At 38.5% G+C, this 23484-nt stretch overlaps 1 protein-coding gene across 5 annotated transcripts; it reads right to left on the bottom strand.

The window, feature by feature from the left end:
* Positions 1-372: 372 nt before the first annotated feature.
* GALNT3 (polypeptide N-acetylgalactosaminyltransferase 3) lies at positions 373-22143 on the bottom strand. 5 transcript variants are annotated; one of them, XM_058027989.1, is made up of 11 exons: positions 22077-22143; positions 14048-14642; positions 12530-12702; positions 11218-11367; positions 10732-10966; positions 9885-10002; positions 9301-9501; positions 8084-8215; positions 7369-7470; positions 4652-4804; positions 373-4169 (listed from the first exon to the last, which is right to left on the bottom strand). In XM_058027989.1, the coding sequence occupies exons 2-11, from the start codon at positions 14554-14556 to the stop codon at positions 4047-4049; spliced, it is 1896 nt and encodes a 631-aa protein (XP_057883972.1). In that variant the 5' UTR covers positions 14557-14642; positions 22077-22143; the 3' UTR covers positions 373-4046. The 5 variants fall into 5 exon arrangements, 2 of the variants coding, with proteins under 2 accessions (XP_057883972.1, XP_057883973.1); XR_009114666.1 differs by lacking the exon at positions 373-4169 and adding an exon at positions 6859-6986 and having other exon boundaries at positions 4716-4804; XR_009114665.1 differs by lacking the exon at positions 373-4169 and adding an exon at positions 6787-6986 and having other exon boundaries at positions 4721-4804.
* Positions 22144-23484: the final 1341 nt, after the last annotated feature.

Below are 23484 nucleotides of genomic sequence, written 5' to 3'. Positions count from 1 at the left end.
CCTACAATTTTCTGTGGCCAGGGGAATACTGTACCTGATTCATAATAAGGGAATGAAACAATTGTTTTCAACAGCTGTTGGAATAAAATTTTGCAACAGCTCTCTCTGGTGGACAATTTGCAGTAATTTTACACATCAGATCATTTCAATGGCAGCATTCAAAGAATACTGCTAAATTTCAGGACAACTTTATTTTGAAAATTGATGGTCAACATAGCTTCATTAAGAAAATAATTAACAATCAGCACAATCTCTGCTATCTTTTTATTCTGATATTTATTCAAACTGTGATGCATATTTATAAAAAATAAGTTGTCCTTAAATTTGCTTATATAATAAATTACGTATAGCTAAATTGTTTGTATTAAAAAAAAAAACCTATAAAGATGAGAGGTTGTGCTCTAGATTATAAGAAAGTTCTCACAAGAATTAGGGTATCCCTTGGTTGTAATCCATTGGGAGTCCCATATTTGCTGTTAGACTGCTTTTGGCATTGCTGTGAACTGTGGCTAAAAGGGCTGCTCCAGGGCTTGCTAAGCCATACTGGTCCAATCAAACATAAAACATCTTTCAACACTGGTTCTAATTCAAGATCCCAGGATGCCCCTTCAGCAGTAGGAAGATTTAACTCTTAAGGTTCCTTGTAGGTTGATCTGTTAATAGTACTCCCGTTATTCTGTACTCATGCTAAAGCAGCAATTACTCCCACAAGTGATAAAAATAAAAAATCCTCAGGTATGGTGGGCTGGCAAATTCCCACTGCAGTGAAAGGTGTCATAACCAAGTGGAGCCACAAGCAACCAGTAGGGACCTCTTGTTCACAGGCAGGGCACCCAGAGCCACCACCCCTGAAGTCCCAAAAGGTTTAGGACCTGCTTTGTCCTGTTGGGAGCGTGGCTCAGCTGGCCTGGCCTGAAGTCAAGCCTTCTTCAGCACTTGGGATTACTCCCTGGATGTGTAAGAGAGCAGTGAGATGGAGGTTAACACTGATGCCAGCTGTTCTAGTAACCTTCAGCAGTTCATATACCCATCTGATGGAAGTACCAATTTTTACATGCTGTGTATGGAATACCATTCACCTTTGTCACCTTCACAGGGGCAGAGACGGGCATTATAACCTTACTGAAACTGGCTTAAAAAACACCAAAAGACATAAAAGACCCAGAGAATCCCCCTGCAACAAACTGCTGTTCAGCAAGCCTTTCTAATTATTTAAAACTTTCAGCCACTTTCAAGAGAACATTATCAACAGCCAGAAGATGATGCTGCTTTTTTATTAGCTAAAAAAAAAATCCCCAAAATCCAACTTCGTAAACCTCTAGTCATATTTACAGATCTCTTATTGCTCTCCTAGTATTATATGATGCCTATGTATGTATGTACACACACAAATATTAGGAAGTGTAATAGCCACTGTGACCTAAAAGTTAGTTTCACATCTTCAAACAGAACAGAACAAAAAAAGTAATTTAAAATTTTCCTCTGCTTACAGATCTGCTTCCCTCTTTTCTGGCAGGTTGTAGAGAGTCCAAGTAAGACAACTACTGTACTAGGTACAGCAAAATACAGACTAAGATGTCTCAGTTTAAGGAACTATGATACTAATCCAAAATACTAATATGTATTTTGTACTAGTGACCTATGTTAGACCAGAAAAGAAGTCTCAAAAAATGAAAAGGAAAATCTTTAAAAGACCATTTTTAAATCACAGAATTATTTTCCCTTTCTATATCTAGAAGTAAATACAAAATATAATAACTAGGTGAATTGCTATACCTAATCTCTGTGAAAAAACCCTACATATATTGCTACACCTGCAGGAAACCCAAAATATACAAAGTGGAGCTTCTCTACATTGCTTAGGAAGAAGTTCCTACTTCCAAGTGCAACAGAACACTCGTTTCCTTGCAACTGAAATTCTACCCTGTTTGAAATGTTAGCTATTAAAAAACCCCCAAACAAATGGCAAAAACCCAACTGATAAATGAGCAGCTAAATGATGTTTCATATGTGCACATCCCAATATGACAAGCTTCTAAGAGAAACAGGTTGCATGAAGAAATGATCCTTTACTGATATTAAAAATAATGCATTTTCTCTATAACATGAACTGAGAACTAAAAGAACAAGTACATTTAAACTGGTATACTCAATACCTTGTCTTCTAGAACAGGTTCCTCGGACACTGAGTTTCCATTCCATACCCAAGTTCAGCACAACACAGTTGCTCTCTGTGTAATCTCCCATCCTCCATTCATATTCAACAATTTTCTCATTGGCCTGTGTTACATTCTTCCTCAATTCCCCCATTTTATCAAATGTGTGTACTGGCCTTCAAATATTGGTTTGATCTGCAGAAGTAATAATGCTTTGCATTCCATTACCAAATTAAAATATTCATCAGAGGACGCAGGGAGATCTTTGTGCAGTGTTGTTCTACACAACCTTCCAGTTTCGGTGGCATAAATAACCCTTCCTGGTACAGTCTTTCAACAATTTCTGTTCACTCTGTATCAAGTTATTTTAAGTTGTACAGCTTTAATTTCCTGGGATACTCTCAGCAGGTTGTCCAAAAGCCTTACAAAAGCTGAGACACGACTCAAAGGCATTATCAAACCTGAAAAATAAATTAGCATTAAAGCTTCTGGCAAATTGTCATTGGTCCTTGCTTATATACTTTTTTGTCTTTTAGATGACTTAGAAGTACTGAAAAGAATTTTACTTGCTTTTATTCAGAAATAGAACTAGGTACCATTAAATTACAAACAGGCTCTCTCCCCACCACAGAAGTAAAAAAAAAAACTCCACATCATTATCCATTCATCCGCCAGACTTAAGTTAATATTTATCTGTAATGATATTACTTACTTACTACAACAAAAGAACAGATTTATTATTAGTGTATTTTTGTGCTATTTGGCCTTTAATACCCACTCCTTCAAATTTATTCTCAGCTTTATATTTGATCATGCAGCCAAATACTTTTGTCTTCACTTTATAAATTTAAAAATAATATTATATATTTGGTGATGCTATATTCTTTTCTATAATTAGCAGAATAGTTAGGAAGGCCAAGGTCTCACTCAGACTGATAAATCTGAGACCAGTCCTTTGTAACAGGGAAAACAAACAAGAAAAAAAAATTAATATGCAAGTGTTGGCACAAGAAATTACATATGGATAGCATTAGAAACCTCTGAGGTAAATATTGCATAAAACACTAGAAGGTAGGGGCAGAAGTTTACTAGATAACATGTAATTTACAAACAGTAATGAACAGAATGCTGAAAAAATGTGTGAATGTTAAGCAGCTCAGCAGCCTACCACAATAAAACTTTATAATAATTTTTTAAGTGCATGAAATATAAAAAAACCTATACAAGAAGTTTTGGCTAAACAAAAGATTAGTATCAAAATAAGCAGATTTTCCATTAAAATAATCATAAATACATATTTTAGTGAAATTACATTTTTCTTCTAAAAAACAACTGACTTCCTAGAAGCTGAGCACAATGTGGTATCCTATTTGGCTTTGACCTGATGGTCTAATTTTTTAAGTGAAGAAACTAAAAAAATATTGAGAAAGTTTTACTAAGTAAATTATAATAAAAAATAAAGTCAGCCATTTGAGCATAAAAACATACATATAAAGTGTACTGGGTTTTAGACAGCAGACAATAATTTCTCACGACACTACAGAGAAAATTAGTCTTCTTCAGAAGTACTTACAGTATGTCAAAAAAACCCCCACATACGGCCCCTAAGGTAAGAGAACGAACAGGATCCATAAATCAGTGGTCAACATATAAAGTCTTATCATAGAAATATTGTAAACAAAATATAACCAGGATCCCAATGATCTTTGGTATACCAGAGTCCCAGGGAATCTCTTATGACACATTTTATATCCAGCTTAAGAGGGAAAAGAAACTGTTTAAACATTTTGCATTTAAACGATCACAAAAAAATCCAGTATATGCATATGATCACAGTTCAGAATGGTTCTTTTCTTTTAATAAAATGCTTGTGGCCTGTAATATCAAATATTAATCATTCTGGCCAAAGATCCACTTCTGGAAGGGGTCTAATGGATTACAGGATGCCAAACTCGGATGCTCTCCATTCCCTGTAAGGCACATATGTAGTGCTTCATTGTACAGAGTTTGATCCTAAAGTGAGGAAAAAAAGAAAGAAAAGAAAAGTGAACAAACAATGAACATGCTAGTTCCCCCCACAGTTCTTCCCCCAAGCTGGGTGCTAAAGAGTAAGCTCATACAGGTGATGTAGAGGGGGCTAGAAAACACATAGGTAGTATGTAAGTGCCAACTTGCTTTGTTAGGAAAATTTTGTAAAATATTTTAAGAACATCAGATGTATAAAATATACAAAGCATCTGAATTGACTTCTATGTGGATGTCTAGGTGTCTCAACAAACACACTAAAAGGATATCAACTGTTTTTTAAGTGACATTCCTGCTAGTGACATCAAGTTTTGATCTGCAACTGACAAGCTGAAATTATGTCCATTTTCCTGCCAAAACTAAACTTACATATTTTTGGCTTCAGAGTTTTTGCTTGTTGGCGTTTTTGCTTTTATTGAAAATCCAAAATTAACTAATAGAAATGCCATTTCACTGCACAGGATATGTACCTTCTGGTGCAGCCACTGCTCCTCCCCAACAGCAAAGGTTTTCTGGCCTTTGTAAGAGCACTCTCGAAGCTGCACAGGTCCCTTGGAAGCATGCAGACAAAGCTCCTTCTGAATGTTATGGCGAATTTCGCGGTGTGCAGAATATTCAAAGTACTATTTAAATAATTTTAAAAGAAAATTTTGGTAAACAAACACAAAGAAAAGTATTAAATTAAATTAAATTAAATTAAGCCTTTCAAAGTCCCATACACAAAGTAATAAATTTCTTTCCTTATTCAAAAATTTGAGACTACAGAATAATTCCTCTGATTTGTAGCACAGACACTTCAAAAGTGTTTATAAAATTAAAAGCAGTTTTTAGTAGTAATGCTACTAAATTAATTTATACTTGTATTTCTAAATAGGAAATAAGATTTGCTGCATGTATACTATGATGTAAAACCTTACTCCCACACAGACCATATGTAATCCAGAGACAAACTGAAGAGTTTAAGATAACTTAAATTTTGGCATTTTTAGACTAAAAATCTGTATTCACTTCTGTTGCTAGAGCTAGATTTTGGTTTTTCTTTGAGCAACATGAAACAATGCTGTTGCTGTATACCAACTTTTGCTGCTTGATCTAAACAATAAATGTGAACAATAGGATGCTGTTATAGTCTCTTGTGAAGTAACCATTACAAAATTATAAGCATATCTTTTGTGAGAGTCATTTTACCATGATTTCCTGACAGCAGACTACTTCTAAGGTTCAGCTATAATTCTGATCCTAACAGGGATTTACTTCTAGAAGTTACAGACAGAGCTGTTTTTCTACCCCTTCAGCCCTAACCTAACATCAGGTCTCTTGCTTTTCCCCCACATTTGCCAGCAGAGTCCCTAACATTACATCTCACTGCTACTGCTTCTTGCCTCGGGATGTCAGCCACTTTCATCATATCTTTCCTTTGAATATTAAGGCCAGGCTCAGTTACCCCCCCTGGCTTTCCATTTTCCAGTGGTCAGCAATCATCTCCTCACTACCTTGGAAGCCATGGGAACAGCACTGAGGAACAAGCAGACTCTAGGACCAACATTAGTCCTCAAAACAGGTAGTGAAGGAGTGACCTGCTTGGTCATTTAGCTCTCAGACATAGTAATTTACTCTTTATCTGGTAATCTGACTTAATCTGTCCTTTTATTTTTGGAACTTCAACATCTCTGCAAGCCCTGAAAATAATGACTTGAAAGCTATGTTTAGAACTTTATTAATTCTGGATACTGAGATGGGCATGCTTCCAGCCTCCAGTATTCTAACAAGGAAGAATAATACAAAACTGATACACAATTCTGAAAACTAGGTTCTCTTATATTCCCATTTCAAATATATGGATGAAGATAACAGCATGGGAAATACCAGCCTACACTGCTGAAAGTCTGGTAAAGAATAGAGGAAACTGAAAACAGAGCATTGTAATGAGAAGGGTTAAGTAAGCAAATATGCATCTCTTAAGCATTATCAGCAAAATCAGTTCTCTGAAGGCTGGCATTTAAAGGGATTCAGACTGTTATTTTGTTATTTTGTAGCAGGAGGGAAAACAAAAAACATAACACTTGAAAGAATAGGATTTTAGTATAGCCCAAGATAGCTTAAGAGAACAATAGAAACATAAAGCAGATCTCTTAATACAATGTCTTTCTACAGTGTTCATAAATTACTGACTGTGACAATGAGAAAAGGCTATTAGTATTAATCCACAATCAAATAAAATCCCAATTTCAATCCTGTAAGAAGCTAACATAATAGGGTAGTTCTTAATCTAGACAGCATGCCATGTCTCACAAAAAATGATTAGGAAGAAAGTATCACCTGACTAGGATAATGTGTCTCAATTTTCACAGTGCCATCAATGGATGTCTTTTAAGATTGAAAAAAAATTATTAACACCCTCCCTCCCATAAGATAATTACATTTTAATAAAAACTTTTAGACCTTTGCTGACCTTTAATTATTAAGGATCACTTTTAAAAGCAACAGAGAAGTATGCATTTCTGGGCAGGGAAGGAGATGTTTTTTTTGATAGTATTACAGTAATGATGGAATGATTCAATATCTGACATCTATGGCAAGATATATTGTAGAAGGAACAGAGCACCATGGCTGCCTCCAAGAGCTATGGACCCAAGAGAGCTCCTCTTGAACAAATGGAATCATATTATTCACTTGCATTAGCCAGCACAGGATGGGCCACTTGGACCTCACACTGTGAGGCTGCAAGCGTGACAGGGAAGGTGCTCAGGCCTGGACACTTGGTCTCCCAGTGGCCGGATTCCATCTTCCTTGACACTGCGAGTCCTGGTGACAGAGAAAGAAGCAATAGGAGGAAGCATAAGGAAAGGAAGAATTAAGAAGACAACACTTATAAGACAGGAGTAAGGGTGGCATGAAAAGGTTTTGCACAGAAAAGAGAAGGCAAGTGAAGCAGTGCAAGTGTGTTTGAAATCTGAATTTGTATATTGAAGTTAAAACATTAGAAACAGGACATGACATGAAGAGTGGTATGAAATTTTTCTTTAAATATCTATATAGGAATTAACTGTTAAAATAAAGGAAAAAAAATAAGGAGAGAGAAATTGCATATTAAAAATTAGTCAATTTCTCTAAAATTAATTTAAAGTTTTTATATGGAAAAGCTACAACAGAAGAAAGAACAAAAATCAGGTATTAAATATTTTACCTGGTTTCCTCCAAGTCCATGACAAGAATACATAATCAGCGGTTTGCCACCATGGTTATTTTCACCAACATCCAGACACATGCGGTTACCTATATTTTTTAACTGAACAAAGAGTGTTGTCAGGATAAAAAAGCTCAGTGGAGTGACAGAAACTCAAACTGTCTCAGTCAGAGACAAAAGTCGCCTTTAGTTTAACAATTACAGCTGTTTGTTCATTTTTACTTTCTGCTATACTCAAATCTAAAAATCCTGTTTCCTCAGGTAATCTTTTCTAACTAAAAGCCTAGTAACTACAGTCACACATGGAGTTATTTATGTGCCTGCTCTGTACAATGTTACTGTGATTAAAATCACAGGTTGAACAGATACACATAAAATATTTAAAACAGGAGGAAGGGAAAGTTTTATTTGTAAATACACACTAAAAATTCACATTCACCTCAAGCTAAGAGCTATTACTTTATTTTAGCAATGCAATGTCTAAAGTCATTGGCAGGGAAAATGACTTTTGACATAAATGAAAAACGAAAATGATGCAGCTATTGACAAAGCTATACAAGGGGTGCAGAAGAGATTCTTTGTCCAGAGTAGTGACAGAAAACCCCAGAGCAGTTAAACATAGCTAAAGTCTAAAAGCTATGGCTAAGGTAGTGCGAGAAATCAGCAAACTTCCTGGACTATGAGGAATATAGGAAATAATTACAATTAAACTTACATATCCAGAAAACAAAGGATTCAGGTCTGGCACATATGCTTCTGGATAAACATTAGTGAGGTACCAGGTAAAATTTTTACACTGCAGGCGCTGCCTTAAAGCAAGTCTTTTTGATATATCTCCAAATGTTTTCTGTTAGAGGAAAGGAGGTAAAGAAGGATGGAATATAAATATATTAACATTCATTTTGCACATATAAAGCTATGATATTCTGTGTATTACTAGGCAAGTTTTAAGCTTCATTTGTTGATTTTTTCTTGTTAATGCTGTACTACTATAGTTACTGCTGTCTTTCAGTGTCATAACACCACTGACATCCTGCCTGCAGCATTTCAAAGCGCTTGCAAGAAAAATACATTGCAAGATGGAAAACATAGAAGTATCTTTAGTCCCAAGAAAGTTCTAACAGAGCGCCATGAAGTGGGAAAGTGCAAGTAAGAACATACTGATTACAGCCATAAAGCCATCTGATCTCACTAAAAGTGTAAGCTGAAACAACAAACTGGATTAATAAAATAATTAGCATAATATCCAGTACAATGTAGAATCTCCCAAACAAAATTCAGTTGTTTAGGTGCTGGGCATGCCTAGGAAATGTAACACCTTCAGTGATACAACAGTCACAAAAATTTATCACATTAAGGGGGAGAGACAACTTCTAAAAGAAAACTAGATTCTAGCTGGGCAGAAAACTTACAAAATAAATAACCCAACATCCAACCTCAACCCCAAATATTTATTTACTTGAAAACAACTGACTTTTTAAGCAGATAGAGACAGGATGGTTATCCATCATCAAGTAACTTTTATTCTGCTGCTAAAGAACCACAAAACCTGCTTTTTCAGTAAGAATACGAAGCAACTTGAAACTAACAAGACATTTTTCTCACTCCAGAAAATAAATTAGTTTACATTGTCTACACCATTAGTTTCTCTCACGTTCTTCTGGTAGTTCCTGTACCTGCACAATGCAAACAACCCAGGAGAATGCATGAAAAAAACCACTAATAAAAAAACCTCACCATACAAAACCAACATTCATCACCCAAACACTTTAGGTTTTTTTCATGCTTGTTGGGGCTGCAGCATTAAGCAAACTAAACAGTCTTTTCATTAAAATATCTAGAATCCTTACATACTTTGTCAATAAATAACTTTTGCTCACCAAAACTTTCACCGCAGCAAGTGTGATTTCTAATACCACCACCACCACCTACTTGTTTCACAATTTTTGCTGCCTCTGTGTTTCTTCGGTAAAATATTTCTTTATATTCATCCATCCACACTTCTGCAAGGCGAACTTGGTTACGTGTGATCACCTGAGTACCTTTTGGGAAAGTATGGGGACTCTTGCTGCGAAAGACATGGCCAACAACAGAGCAAGGCATGATCTCCAACTGTCCACCACACTGCCATACCTAATAATAACATTTAGTGTGTAAGTACACTGCAATTAGAATTCAGGGAGTGGAAAAAAATTCAGTAATACTATTGTTTGCCAGAACACATCATCAAATCACTACCAAGAGTACATATATCAGGCATACCATCAGTGAATTTCCTAATCATATAAGCTCTGGAAACACACATTTCAGATAGCAACCCTAAAAGCATTTAAAAAAAATTAAAAGCAGTTTATTGAGCATGTTTGTATTTCATTTAATAGGTAATTAGTAATTCAATTTTCCTTGTCCTAGTTGGCTGATTGAGCAGAGGAATCAGTATCTAATACTAATTTATTCTCAAATCCCCTGTACACTGTCAGCATAGAGGCAATGGCTAATTACGGAGCTAAACTTACTCTGAAAGACATTTCTATATTTTCACCTCCCCATATTTCCATTTCTTCATCATAGCTTCCAATGTGTTCAAAGTACTCTTTTGATATTGAAAAGAGACCTCCAGCAAAAGTAGGTGTTCTGCAAAAACAAAATTTTACCGAGAAAGAACAGGTTTTTAAATTTAGATGTAAAATCATGGTGCAACTGTTCTAGGAATTTTCTATGCACTTGTTAATATTTCACTACAGTGTGCACATTCTGGGCATAGATAATACTTCTAGCACTTAAATACGTTCACACATATTTAATTCTCATTTGACAGCTTATTGCCATTTATTAAGAACTTGTTCACGCTAAAAACTGCTGGCATAAAAGAAAGTGTCAAGAAAACAAACAAATGTTTTCTGTATGGAGGAAATCGAGCAAAAGTACAACTCCTACAGACCAGTAACCTGTCTGTGGACTAAGCAGGTACAATTATCATCAAATCACTACTGTATCAGCCTGGTATTTGGGTGCTCTGACCCTTTTTGTCATTCTTTCAAGTAAAGTGAATGAGGCGACAGAATCATTGTACTGTCTCTGAATATAACTGTGTATATCCTTTTCTGTACCTCCCTCCTAGGAATATAGGTAATTTCCACTGTATATAGAAGTGGTAATGCAGAGCAATTACTATCTTGATGAGGCTACATTTTTATGAATGCTTTAAAATGTGGTTCACAAAGACAGTATTACAAAAAACATCTAAGATGCTAAGATGTCTGATTAGACTCATCAGAAGGACTAATTTATTTACAAACTATTGTTCATAAGATAAAGTCTGTGAAGACAGAAGGATTTAAACAGTATTCAAATTAAATTTACCTAATTGGATAGGTTTCATCCTTTCTTCTTTTATTCTCATGTTTAGGAAGAGACTCCCATCCAAATGACAAACTCCAATCGAAATTTCCTCTGTTGTGGCTATGCCCATAAGGAGATGGTTTACTGAATTCAAAGGTATTGAGATCGATAGAAGCAATGTCAGGGCTTACAACAGCAACAGGATTCTCAGCTATTCTTGCCAATAATGGCTCTAACCAGCCATAAAAGCATTCACCTGTGGAGAAAATGGGAACACTGAATTTTTGCTTGGCTATAAAGTAGTACACAGGGTATATTTCAACATGTCCAGCAAGCCAATATGGACTATTTTTAAACAGCATTGCTAATTATACTTTCAATAAAATGAAATAGCGATAGAAAAAATGATATATTGCTAACATTTATAATTAATAAAAAGTCTGCAACATTGAATTAAAGACAACAGCATTATAAACCTGACCTGACATATGTACAGGTTACACTTACAGTGAGCATCCAGGAAGGTGAGGGTCTCTCCTGTTGCTACTGAAGCTCCCAACAACCGTGCAGTGATCAGACCTTTTCTTTCCTTCTGACGGACTACTTTAACTATCTGAAACTGTTTCACATATTCTTCTAGTTTATCATGCAGGTATTCTAGAAAGAGAAATCACTGTCAGGATATTCAGTGTATACACATGCCACTGCCCAAAATGTTACACTATTAAGTGAACAAGATAAACAACTCACAATTACCCCAGAAATTATCTCAACATCAAAGCCATAAAAGTTCCTATCTGCTGAAGGTTATTTTTAGGGGCTGAGTGAGTATTTTGGGGGTAGGGGTGTAGGAAGAGGTAACCAGCAGAGAACAGGAGATGGAACATTAAAATAATTCTGAACAAGAAAGGACATGCTAGTACATCTCTGCTGCAGTGTTAACCATCTGAATACCAATTCCATTTTCATAGTAAATAGATCTCATACTTACATTATCTACAGCTCATACAAATTCTTTCCTTAATGATGGCACATTTGCACAGTTTTGAAAGGCTACGGTATTTACAACAGCAACAGAAGCCACATAAAAACCAATTTAAATATTCGGATTTTGAGAAAGAAACCCGCATCTAATGAAACATCCCACATCATCTTTTTTATTCTGCCCATCCTAAGTATTAAACTGTACTAGTGAACATGCTTCACATCCAAGTGTTTCAATAGACTCAATACAGACGTGCAAAAAAGTGTAAATACATTAGTACAAGTATGTAGAAACACGTTCATCTTAAGCTAAGCATGCAAAGTTTTCTGAGCTTGCATTTGTGTTTACATTAAGAATATACAGAATTAATTTTGAGACTCAGATTTACGGTTGAAGATTAGGTTGCCATCAAATAATTTTGCATTCTAATAAAGACACTACCCTTCATATTACTGAATTTTATTTGCCTAGAGACAACCACTGTGATAAAATGCAAATTTCTACAAGTCTGGGCCAATTTATACTTGGATGTAAATTGCAATTGGTTTGAAACAAAAATTACAAAGCTACTTGTCATGCAAGCAGTTATGCAGGTAAATCAGAATTGGAAAAAACAAAAATTGGGTTTTAGTTGTTTTTTTTTTGAGCACAGGATTTTCATATTTAACTACCTTATAGGAAAAATGGTGGGGGAGGGCTATTTTATATTAAAAAAAAAAAAAAGAAAGAAAGAAACAAAACCATTTAGAATACTGTTATACATGTCAATAGTGGTAAAGAGACCTTAGCCAATTTATCTGCAATCATAACCTTCTCAATTAAAAACAAAAGTACCATCTACACTGGCATCATCCACCAAAATAATCTCTTTCAGCAGGATGGCAGGGGATGTGTACATCACACTGTGCACAGTTCTGAGCAGAGTTGACCATGCCTCATTATGGAAAACGATGACAATGCTTGTGGTTGGCAACGGCGGGCAGCGCTTAAACTTTTGTTCAATACATCTACAAATTAGAAAGTGTCAGGGGTTACAAAATGGACAACAATATTTTACTCAAACTCTTCAACTTTTCTTTCCAGCACAAAACTTTGTAATTATGGACATTAAATAGTCCTGCTTTTCTGCTTTCTATCCTAGCTTTGGTGTGCAAAGGTAGGTACTTCAACTGAAGCAGCTGTTCAGAATATTTTTTTAATATCATGACTGAGAATTGAACAACTTAGTTTTGCTTCTGTCTCACACACATTTCAGTATATTTCATATAATATCCAGGCCTTCTTCAGGAAAAAATACTATTTTATTGAGAACAGCAGGTACTGACTGAGCTAACTCAAAAGTCACTATTACTGCTGAAACCTAAGAATACAAATGAGAATATTTATTAGAAAAAAATCACAGTTTGTAAGGAAAATATAACCTATCTAATTCAAATTTCAAAGCTCTGTAGAAGTGTTATGTAAGGCTTAGGGCAGCATGTCCCATTCAAGGGATACAATTCAAACCCACAGTTTTTTAAGGCTGACATATCCTAAACATAACTTTAGATCCAATGGCAAGTTGAGATGACAATGCTGCACTCGTAAGTTGCACACTCAGTGCTTATGGCCTGTCAGCTTTGGGGCCTGGAGGAGACCCCAAGGCAATAACCAGAGTCACTGCCTCACAAACACACAAGCAAAGCCTCCCCAGTTATGCTCTAGGACAGGTTAAGGTGAGCTGCACTGTGTGTGCCAGCAGCAGCTCAGTAAGCTCAGCCACTTCTGGCACAGATGCCTGACAACATTTCATCGGGCACTGACAGAGACTGCCCATAACTAAAATCCACTCTCCTCAAGCCCTACAGTCTACATTTAAAAAATTCTTCAATAAATACCACAAGATTGCTGCTGAGATCTTCCATTCCCTTGCTCAACAGTTTACAAATCCGAATTTATTAAATTATGCCTAAATTCCTAATTTATTAAATTAAATGATGTAGTTTTATTAACACTGAATGCTAAAAAAATGGGGGAGTGCTGTTTTAATTGGAAAAGTGTTGAAACCACATTTTTAGTTTTATTCTAAGTAAAACTAAGCAGGCTTCCCAAAAGTTACTCAGAAATTTTAGCCTTAAAGGCAAAATCAGAGCACCTTATTTAAATATGGTTACTTTGAATTCAAAACCATGAAAGAAGTGAGCTTTTCTAAACATTCTTGGCTTTGGCACTGTGGATCACTATGTACAGCCAATCATCATGTATAGCTAGGAGACTTTCCTAAACTACCACCTACAGCTGAACTCAAATCACTTTGCAGCCTGCATTTCTGAGAAGTTTTTCAACTATCAGGACATACACACTTCAACTTACTCAGGAGGTCGAGTGTCTGGTCCAAGATCTCGGTGTAAAGAAATCCTATCACTTGCAAATGCATTAAAACAGTGTTTCTCTTCTCCAGCCTGTTTTTCTTTCTGTTCTTCTGAACTCAGGTTGATGGTTTTAAATGCTTTGCCAGAAGCTCCAGGAGCATTAGGATCTTGAAGAGGCCGATCCAGAAAGGGCTTCAGTTCCACTGGAGTATAGTGCCCTGGCAAGCAGTGTCTCTCTCCAGGAACCTTAGTTTGCCTAATGGGTGCTTTTATCTGCATTTTGGGCTTTGCACCTTTGATATTGTTCATAGCATTTAACACAAGACCTAATACGTGACTTTTCTTTCCAACAACTGGCTCAATCCCTGCTTCATCCTTAAAATCTTGAACACCCACTTCTCTTTGTAATAAAAATAAAAATACCAGAAAGACAAATACAATAATGCTAAACTTCCAAAGTTTCCAGTGAAAAAATGTCTTAAATAGTTTAGGTGTCTTTTTCAAGGCCATTCTAGTTTTAAAAATTTTCACACAGCAGAAGTTTCTGTGAGTGTTGTTCTTCAAATATGTCGCAGCATTTCTTGAAATTATAACACCTGTAAATTAAAACAAACAGTATTAATTTAGATGTCATTAGTATATTCAACTATGTAAAGCCATAAAAAATTAATGGGAAGGAATTAATTCACAACTCCCAAAAGTCAAATGTTATGCAAGCTACATCACTTAAAGATACATCAAACCTATCTATAAAATACCCATAATGCTCTTTCCCTGCTTTTTGCTTTGGGTTTTATTTGTTAAATACATATAGATGAACCTGAAATCAGGCATATCATCAAGAATAAAACAGTATTTCTACATAGTGCCACAACTTCAAGTTTATTTTTTTCCAAGTAGTTTGTTTAAAATTAGAATAAAGTCTTATAGAGCAAGGAATTTTAGTTAAATGATGGGACAGAAGAAGAACAGTGGCATCAATACATTAGTTCAAGCTGCATGTCAGAAAGAGCCATGTGGAAAGTGAACTAAAATATAGGAAAGACTTTTCAATCAACTTATTTCAACAATTTTCAAGTTTCTGCCATTATTTTTTTCACAGACAAGTAATTATTCACTTTCTTTCAAAGATGAAATTATGAAAGACATTTGAAGACCACCAAAATCCAAGTGATTTGAAATAAATTCTCTCTGCCAAACTGGCAGTTTACAAGGGGATACCTTCTGCCATCAGCTTGAATAGCTGGAATACCTATTCAGGGAATAGCTTCATTTTTGTCTAAATTGCATGTATGTGAAACAAGAAAAGAAATAAACAGCATCTAGCTAAAAGCCACACTTCCCACTTGCTAACTACTCACCACAAATTGCAAAAAACTACTTTTCTATTTATTCCTCTGAAAAACAAGTAGCTCTTAACTGAAGTAATATATACTCAGGAACAGACACAAGTCAGAGAAAACAAAAACCCTCACCCCTTACCTGCTTTTCTTCAAGAATCAGCAGGAGAAACTAAGCATCTAGATTTCTTCACATTATACTGTTTTTCAAAGTTTATGTCAGCTTAATAAACCATACATTCAAACTACAGTGCTTTTACCATGAAGTTATTGTTAAAAGAATGCAGAGGGGAAGCATATTAGATCATACTAAAAGGTACCACTACCATGCTTCTCAACTCACAGAATTTCAAAAAATCCAAACAAACCAGTCCACTTCTGTGTCACGTATTATTTTCCCATTTTTCCTTACTGCTGAAATATTTGAACTACAATACTGATACCTTTATATGGAACACTACAAATAAAAACTATCTTCCCAATGAAAGGATTGCAACCAAATCACCAAACTATCAGACTGAAAAATGTCTTGTTTTCTCACAGTGTCTGGTGGGTTGATCTTGACTGGCTGCCAGACACCAACCCAGCCACTCTCTTGCTTTCCATCCTCAGCATGACAGTGGGGACAAAATAAGATGGAAAATCACATGGGCTGAGCTAAGGACACTGTGATCACTTAGTAGTTACTGTCACAGAGAACACAGACTTGGAATGATGAATTTGAATTTACTGCCAATTTAAAATAAAGTAGGATGGTGAGAAACAAAGGCTCAAACAACCTCCCCTGGCTCAGCTTCACTCCTTCATTCCCAATTCTTCTCTCTCCTTTCTGCCTAGTGGCCAGAAGGAATGAATAATAAGGGCTGTGGTTAGCTTGTAAGAGTTGAGCACTCCTCCCTCTGCACACTTCCCCTGCTCCAGCACAGGTTCTCTCCATGCAGTACATTACTTCAGCATAAACTGCTCCAGCATGGGCCATGCACGGGTCACAGCTCCTGCCAGGATCTTGCTCCTGCATGGGCCCTCCATGGGCTGCACCCACCTGCTCTGGCCTGGGGTCCTGCACCTCCTCTGGGGTGGTCCTTCCATGGGCTGCAGAGAAATTCCTCACTACAGTGTGTTCCATGAGCTGCAGGGGGAATATCTGCTCCAGTGCCTGGAATACCTCCTCCCCTCCTTCTTCACTGACCTTGGGTTCTGCAGAGTTTCACATTTTTCTCACTCCTCTTTCTCACAGCTGCTGTGCAGTATTTTTTTACCCTTTCCTAAATACCTCATCACAGAGGCACCACCTGCTACACTGGGTGGCTCAGCTTTGGCCAACAGTGGGTCTGTTCTACAGCTGGCTGGAACCAGCTGTGTTCAGCCCTGGATGAGACTGGAGGTGGGGGGCAGCCCCATGTCTCTTAGCACAGAGGCCACCTGTGCAGCCATCCTAACCTTGTCATGGAAATGCACTACACAAGGTAAAACACCAACTGTATGTACAGATCAGCACCCAGCATTGCAGGGACTCTGCAGGTTGCTAACCAGGAATGATTTCCTAACACCATCAAAAAGAAAATCACATTACTGTTTCACAGTATACCATGCACAAGCACATGAGATACTAGTAAATCTGAAAACTTAGAAATCAATAAGCAATATATCTTCCTCAAATGGAAAGAAAACATCTTCATATATATGCCTCTATCTATCAAATACATGATGCCATAAGAGGCATTAGAAACAGGAGACATGTGGAGAATGCTGCCACAACACTCGTATGAAATGTGTCTGTCCCTAGAAATGAACCTTCCCTGCAGTTAGGTGGGTTGTGGAAGACAGCAACACAACTTAACCCTTTCAATATGGAGTAGTACACTCTACCAGCAGGCCACACAGAGAAACAAGTGCAAGGGATGTTTCTGTAAGAAAGGATCAAGTGACAGTCCCGGAATATTATGTGCAGGAAACACCAGGTGGACAGAGGCTTGACTGCCACAAGCATGCAGCAAAATCTTTTGATATAGACAAATGCTGAGTGTAGTTTTGTTGACAAAATATCTGATAGGGATATTGCTTACAATAAGAGAAGAGTTCTTTGTTACACAAAAGAGTAGCAGTTTCCAGAACAGAAGCTGCATTGTCCCAAGAACTTTTGCCATGAAAGCTGTATTTTACTTAGGGTTTTTACCAGGATAATTTTGTAGTCAGAAATACAATCTTTATTCCCCACAAATGCCTCTCACATTTTCATGGCATAGCAATGTGTCAGCACACATAGACCAAGCTACTATTCAATCCTCCAGGACATGATGAAGAAATATGTGGCATGATTAAACTCCCTGGGGTGACTGTTTAGCAAAGCGTTTAATCTTCTATTCATTACTGTTATTTTCACTAATAGTAGTCTGGATTCTTACAGCACTTTGAAATAACTAGCCCTAAACATCTGAAGTTGGATTTTTATTTTTTTGGGGGGAAGAAAATAACCAGAAAACTAAAATGTACTACTAAATTCTTCTAAAAGTGCCAAAAAGCAGCTGCCACGCTGCTTCCAACCACATCACATGGGCAGTGTGAGAATTCAATGCAGTCTATGTTACACTATGCCACCCACTGGTTCTGATGTCAGACTGTCTGCAAAAACTCTCACAAGAAAGCCTTGCTAATGTAGCCAACAAGTAGAAAACTCTGATTTTTTTGTTAGCTTGATCTTAACAACACTGTAGAGAATAATCTTTTATAAAAAAGTAAAAGTATCATTAACCCAAGTCAGCAGAAATTCTTTCCAGTCATGCAAGACAAAATTCATTTGGGTTAGTATCAAAGATATACTTCACCTCAGTGTTTTTTAAAAAAGTACTTTAAAATCTACTTTTCTTCTATCTGAATGTTAAACAGGTTTCAAATGTTTCCTGACAATATTGCTTACAGAACATAAAAATCTAAAAGAATAGATAAAAATACTAAAACCCAAACAAAAAAAAAAAAAACCCTAAAAATGAGAAACAATGGTTCAGAATTATTCTAATCAAAACCACTTAACTAGATAACTTGGCTTCAACCTGATTGAATCCCCCTATAACTGGAGAAGCACAGTGTCAGAAAAAGTTTGCCTATTTCTCCTTGTTATCAAAGCATACAATCCCTTCCTCAAACCTTAAGAGTCCCCTTAATCAGAAGGTGGGTGTGAATAAAAACACTGAGCAAATACTATAGGGAAAACACCAAACAAACTTGACAATGGTGATCAACTGCTCTCACCAAATTAGTGAAAGGCTGAGAAAGATATTCAGGATACTTTAACTGCAAGAAGTGCTACTTCCCCTACTGGCATTTCTGAATCTAAAATTCTGAACAGGGAATTGTTTTCTTTGTGTATCAATGTAGGTGCTACTAGAACATTAGTTACTGAAATAATCAATTTGGTAAATGATATTTTCATCTTCTACCTCTATGGAAATTGATGCTTTTTTCGTTGGCAAATAATTAAAAAAATCACTGAACAAAACTGTTTGCACTTCCTAGAAGTTCCTCTCAGAGGAACATCCAATCACATAAGTGCCTTTGGTGACAGACTAAGAAACATCCAATTCAGAGTGAACCCTTCATAAAGGTCTGGCTTATTATGGAACATGAAGATTCTTCACAGAATAAAAACCATTCAGAAGCACTTCAGAAATTTGGGATAATTAAGTTGCTTAAGTTTAGCAAACTGTGCTACTGTTTACAATAATATTAGCTCATGATTTGAATAAAGGAACAAATGATCAAATGAAATGTACAGAAGTTAAAGACTAAAGACATGAAAATGAGAAACAGAATCAGCTGTTCAGTTTCTATCTCCACACTTGCTCATCTGTTTCAGTCAGTTCCTACTGAATGCACTCCTAATAGGGTACACATACCTAAAAGAAATTCACAAACCCCAGGTGCTGTTCCTCCAGGTACATTCTTTGAAGCTCAGTCAGTAGAAATGTGGCTCTATTCCTGAAAAAAAGTTGTTGGAGGAATTCTGCATGTGCTCAGTTCCTGAGCTTTCATTTTAGAAATATTAAGAGCACAGGTTATTCTAGCAAATACTGGATGTAACCTGCCTCACTGATTATGACAGAGAAAGGACAAGCTGTACCTCTGGAGGAGATACTGAAGAAGTTCTGAGGAACAGCAGCACAGAACAGCTTGCTGAAACAAACTTGGTAAAGTATTTCCTTCAGCAGTTTCATTTAGATAAAAAAATACACGAGGAAAAACCCCAAACAAACCATCACCAAACCTCCTTCTATGCATTCTGATGGAAGGGCTTCCAACTCAATCTGTCATGTGCCCTTTCAAAATCAGTGCTACTACCACTTTCCTACAGCCCAGCATTGCCTGTGACAGGCAGAGACAGACAGCTCCCTCTGACAACTGATGGCATAGTAAAAATACACAGGAACCATTACTATAAAAATATTTATGGCTTGTTTTTACAGATCTGGGACATGTAAATGACACGCACTTATCTCAGATTTAAATTTCACTCAACTCTGTATTTTCCCTTTCTCCTTGGTCAAATTGTTTTGGGCCTTGTTAAAATTATTTTAGATTGTCCCTAAAGACACCATGATGAAAAATGAGCATGACAGCAGCTGTAAAGTGCTGTTTTAAATTAGAAGGATTAGTGTCTCATTTTCATTTAAGCACCAGAAGATAATGTCTGGACCATAACTAGAGGACTTTTGTTTGTTTTCCTGATTGTAGCAACATTTCTAAGATAACAAAAACACCCAAGTATCAAGTGCAGGTCGTAAAATCACAGTTTTCTAACTGGCCTTAAACTTTTGTTGAGGTGATAAGCATAAAGCAAAGAAAGTTTCCTCATGGGAGATTTACTGGGTTACTGACTGCTAAAGTAAGCTTTGTGGGAAGCTTCCATAGCTGTCTTCACTTTCCTCCTCTTCCCACTTCAGTGTCTCTTTCCCAGACACATTTCCCTGCTGAATTGTGTTAGTCCACTGTAGTTAGGCACTGATGCTAAAATTTAATTGCTGAATCACTGTCAGTGGTTATGTGATATGATCTCTGTAAGCAGAACTATTTCCTATGGTACATGATCTCAGTGAGTCTTAGGGAAAATCAGGCAAGAGTAATACAGTAAGTGAATAAATCCATGCTTTACATGACAGAAAAAAATCTAGCACTTTATAATTTAGAAACTTGAGGCACTCTCAGATCTTGAAGAGGACAGGCACAACAATGAGCAGATTAGGAGAAGAAACTCATGTTGAACATGACTCTGTACACTGATTCCAATAGAGAGAAAACCTTGGACTAAGTAACAGCTCTTTGAACAGGCAAACCAGGCAGCAAACATGGCAAAGCAAAAAATTATCTCAAAGCAACACAGTGTCACCTGGAACCACAGACACTGGGGAAATGTCACAGAGAGGGCAATTATACCTTGTTCCTATTTTGACAGGGCTCAAGAAATCCGGGCTGCTTCTGGTATCACCCCACCCCAAAAAAGGGACAAGTTAAGCGGCAATAGCAGTTATGAGGAGGAGGAAAACTGGTCCTCTGCTCCTTCCCACAGTGCAACAAAAATAGCAATTCAGGCTCTCCGTAACTAACTTAATTTTTACTTTGCTCTGTTATTGAGAAGCCTCAAGATGACAGCAGCAGATGCCAAACTGCCCAGGCCATTGAGCAAACCTGGCTAAAAAAGGAAACCAAACCCTCTAAGTTGGCTGCTTTGTCTCAGGCTTTAAGTCTGGCAGCTCAGAAGTGCCTTTAGTCAAGACTGAATTGATCAATAGAATTGATAATCTTTTAAACAAAGGTCTTTTTGTTACAGAAGACTAACATATACGACACTACCGAGATGCATACGTATTTGTATTTCCAGTCAGATTTTTTATTTAACCAACTAAAATTTTTATGAGCAAATTCTTCTTTGTAAGGAATATTTTGCACCAAGTTTAAAAAAATTTAAAATTCATGACACAGAGGTTATTAAATTTAAAGTACACTTCTTCTGTCAGTTTCCAGACCTAAGCAAACATTGTCTAAGTATAGTCACCTGCTGTGCAGAAGACTAAGACACTGCCGGAGGGGACAGACAATGCGGTAACTCTTTAAAAGCCCTCGGAGCAGGATGAAATAGCCCAGAGTTATCTGGCAGTGTACACAACTGGTACCACCCTGCCGCCCCGAATCAATGCGGTACTGTGGGCAAAGCCTTGGGCGGGATCCGTACGTGGCAGACACCTCCCTCGGTCAATACCTTCGGTTTGGACAGTGCATCCGGCCGGCACTTCCCGGAGCCCCGTGTCCGCACAGGCAGCCCGGGCTCCTCGCCCGCCGCGCGTTCCCCCGGAGCGGAGCTCGCAGGGCTGGGCTGGCCCGGCCCCGGGCAGGCCCCCGGCGGCCTCGCTGGCACTGAGGGCACCGCGCGTGGGGCGTGCGCGCCAAGCGCCGCCTGAGGGGGACCCCCCGGGCAGCCCCGGCCCAGGGCAGCCGCGGCCCCGCGCCCCCCCGGGACCGCCCCCGGACCTCACGGCTCCCGCCCGCCTGCCGAGCCCCGCCGGGCGCGCCCGCACCCGCACGGGCTGCGGCGAGCGGAGGAGAAGCGGCACCGGACGCTGCCCCGCCGCCGACCACAGCCCTTGGAGAGGCCAAGGAGGAGCGGAACCGCGCGGTGCCTCCCGAGGCTCCCCCACTCACCTCGTCCGGCGGGAGGACGGCGAAGGCGCTGCCGAGCGAGCGGCACCGCAGCCCCGGGAGGCCGGAGCCGGGCGGGCTCTGCGGCTTCCGCCCCGCGCCCGCCAGGTGCGCGCGGCCGGCTCCGCGCCTGCGCCCGCGCCCCCGCGCCCCGCCCTCACCTGGCGCCCAGGTGCGCGAGGCGGCCCCGGGGGCGCGCCCGGCGAGCCCATCCCGGCACGCGGGGCCGGCGCTGCGCGCTCCCGGCAGCGCCGCGGGGCTCGCTCCGACCAGGCAAGGGACACCCTGTGCCAGGCGGGACTGACCCAGCGCTCCCGGCGCTGGGAAACGACACACGATCCCTCTGAGGGTGAGATCACAGGCCGCGAGAAGGGAGAGCACACTGGGCGCTCTCTCTTCACAATGCAGTTTCCCAGAGAGATAAGTACAAAATCGCTTTTCCACAGAAGCATGGTTTGATGTGGGGGAGAAAAAACCCAAAGTAATATTTGCGCTCCCATAACAGAGTGTAGAGTCCCCTGCTTTGTACACTCAATAATAGCAGCACAATCACCATCTCACTCCAGCACTTCACAACTTCTTTCTATGAGCTGCAGAACCGCAGGTATCTAAACACACTCAGCAAGCACTAGGAGAGTTGGCAGTAGTTGTACTGATTTGTGTCAAAGCAGTGCCAAAAATGGTGATGCCAGTTCTTTTAGGAATTAGTATTGTCCAGGAACACTTTAATATAGATTCAGACTAAAATCTCTCACAATTCACAGGTTCTGTTATTTCTAGATAAAATCCTTCCTTACAGCTTTGACAGCTGATGCCTAAGCTGTGCTAAGCACTACAGCACCTGAGACAGGCACAGCCAGCGGTCAACCTTTGTAGCACAAAATTCTAGTAAGGCAAATTTCTAGAGTGAACTTTAAAAAAATCTGCTGTTTGCCAAAATAAAGCCTGCACTAAAGGGCATACTGACTCCTTAAAAAACCCAAACACCCAATCCTAACCATCAAGAGCAGTGTCAAACAAAACCCCAACTCAGAACAAGACAGACCATTCACACAGCTTCTCTTTTAGCAAGCACCACGTCACATAATTAGCAACAACTTTTAGCAGAGACAGAAGCATGAGATTTTTGCAGTAATGGTCCAATTCTTTACATTTTATGGCAGGTCAATGTTGCAAAACCCAAAGAGTTCTAATTTCATTGAAAGACAAAGCAAGATGTAAAACCCCAGAGCAAATGAAGCTAGATAGCAAAACCACTGTTAACATCTTTGAGAAGTGGCATAGTCATAAGCTGATGGAGAAGTACTCGCTAGCGAAATATTTTCTTATTTTCCTCTTTTCCCCCTGTTCAGCACTGTATATGGAACCCATTAAAGAGTTATCATCATCTTCTGAGGAGCCAGAATCCACT

Source organism: Melospiza georgiana, chromosome 7, assembly GCF_028018845.1.
Source record: "Melospiza georgiana isolate bMelGeo1 chromosome 7, bMelGeo1.pri, whole genome shotgun sequence".
Lineage (NCBI taxonomy): Eukaryota > Metazoa > Chordata > Aves > Passeriformes > Passerellidae > Melospiza > Melospiza georgiana.
The sequence above is the reverse complement of the archived record's forward strand: the minus strand, read 5'-3'. Positions and strand labels throughout refer to the sequence as shown.

Coding starts and splice junctions, on each gene's coding strand:
- GALNT3 (XM_058027989.1), bottom strand. CDS start 14,556: ATGGCCTTGAAAAAGACACCTAAACTATTTAAGACATTTTTTCACTGG. Junction 12,703..14,047: donor CCAGACACTCGACCTCCTGA/GTAAGTTGAAGT, acceptor TCTAATTTGTAG/ATGTATTGAACAAAAGTTTA. Junction 4,170..4,651: donor AGCAGTGGCTGCACCAGAAG/GTACATATCCTG, acceptor TCCTCACTTTAG/GATCAAACTCTGTACAATGA.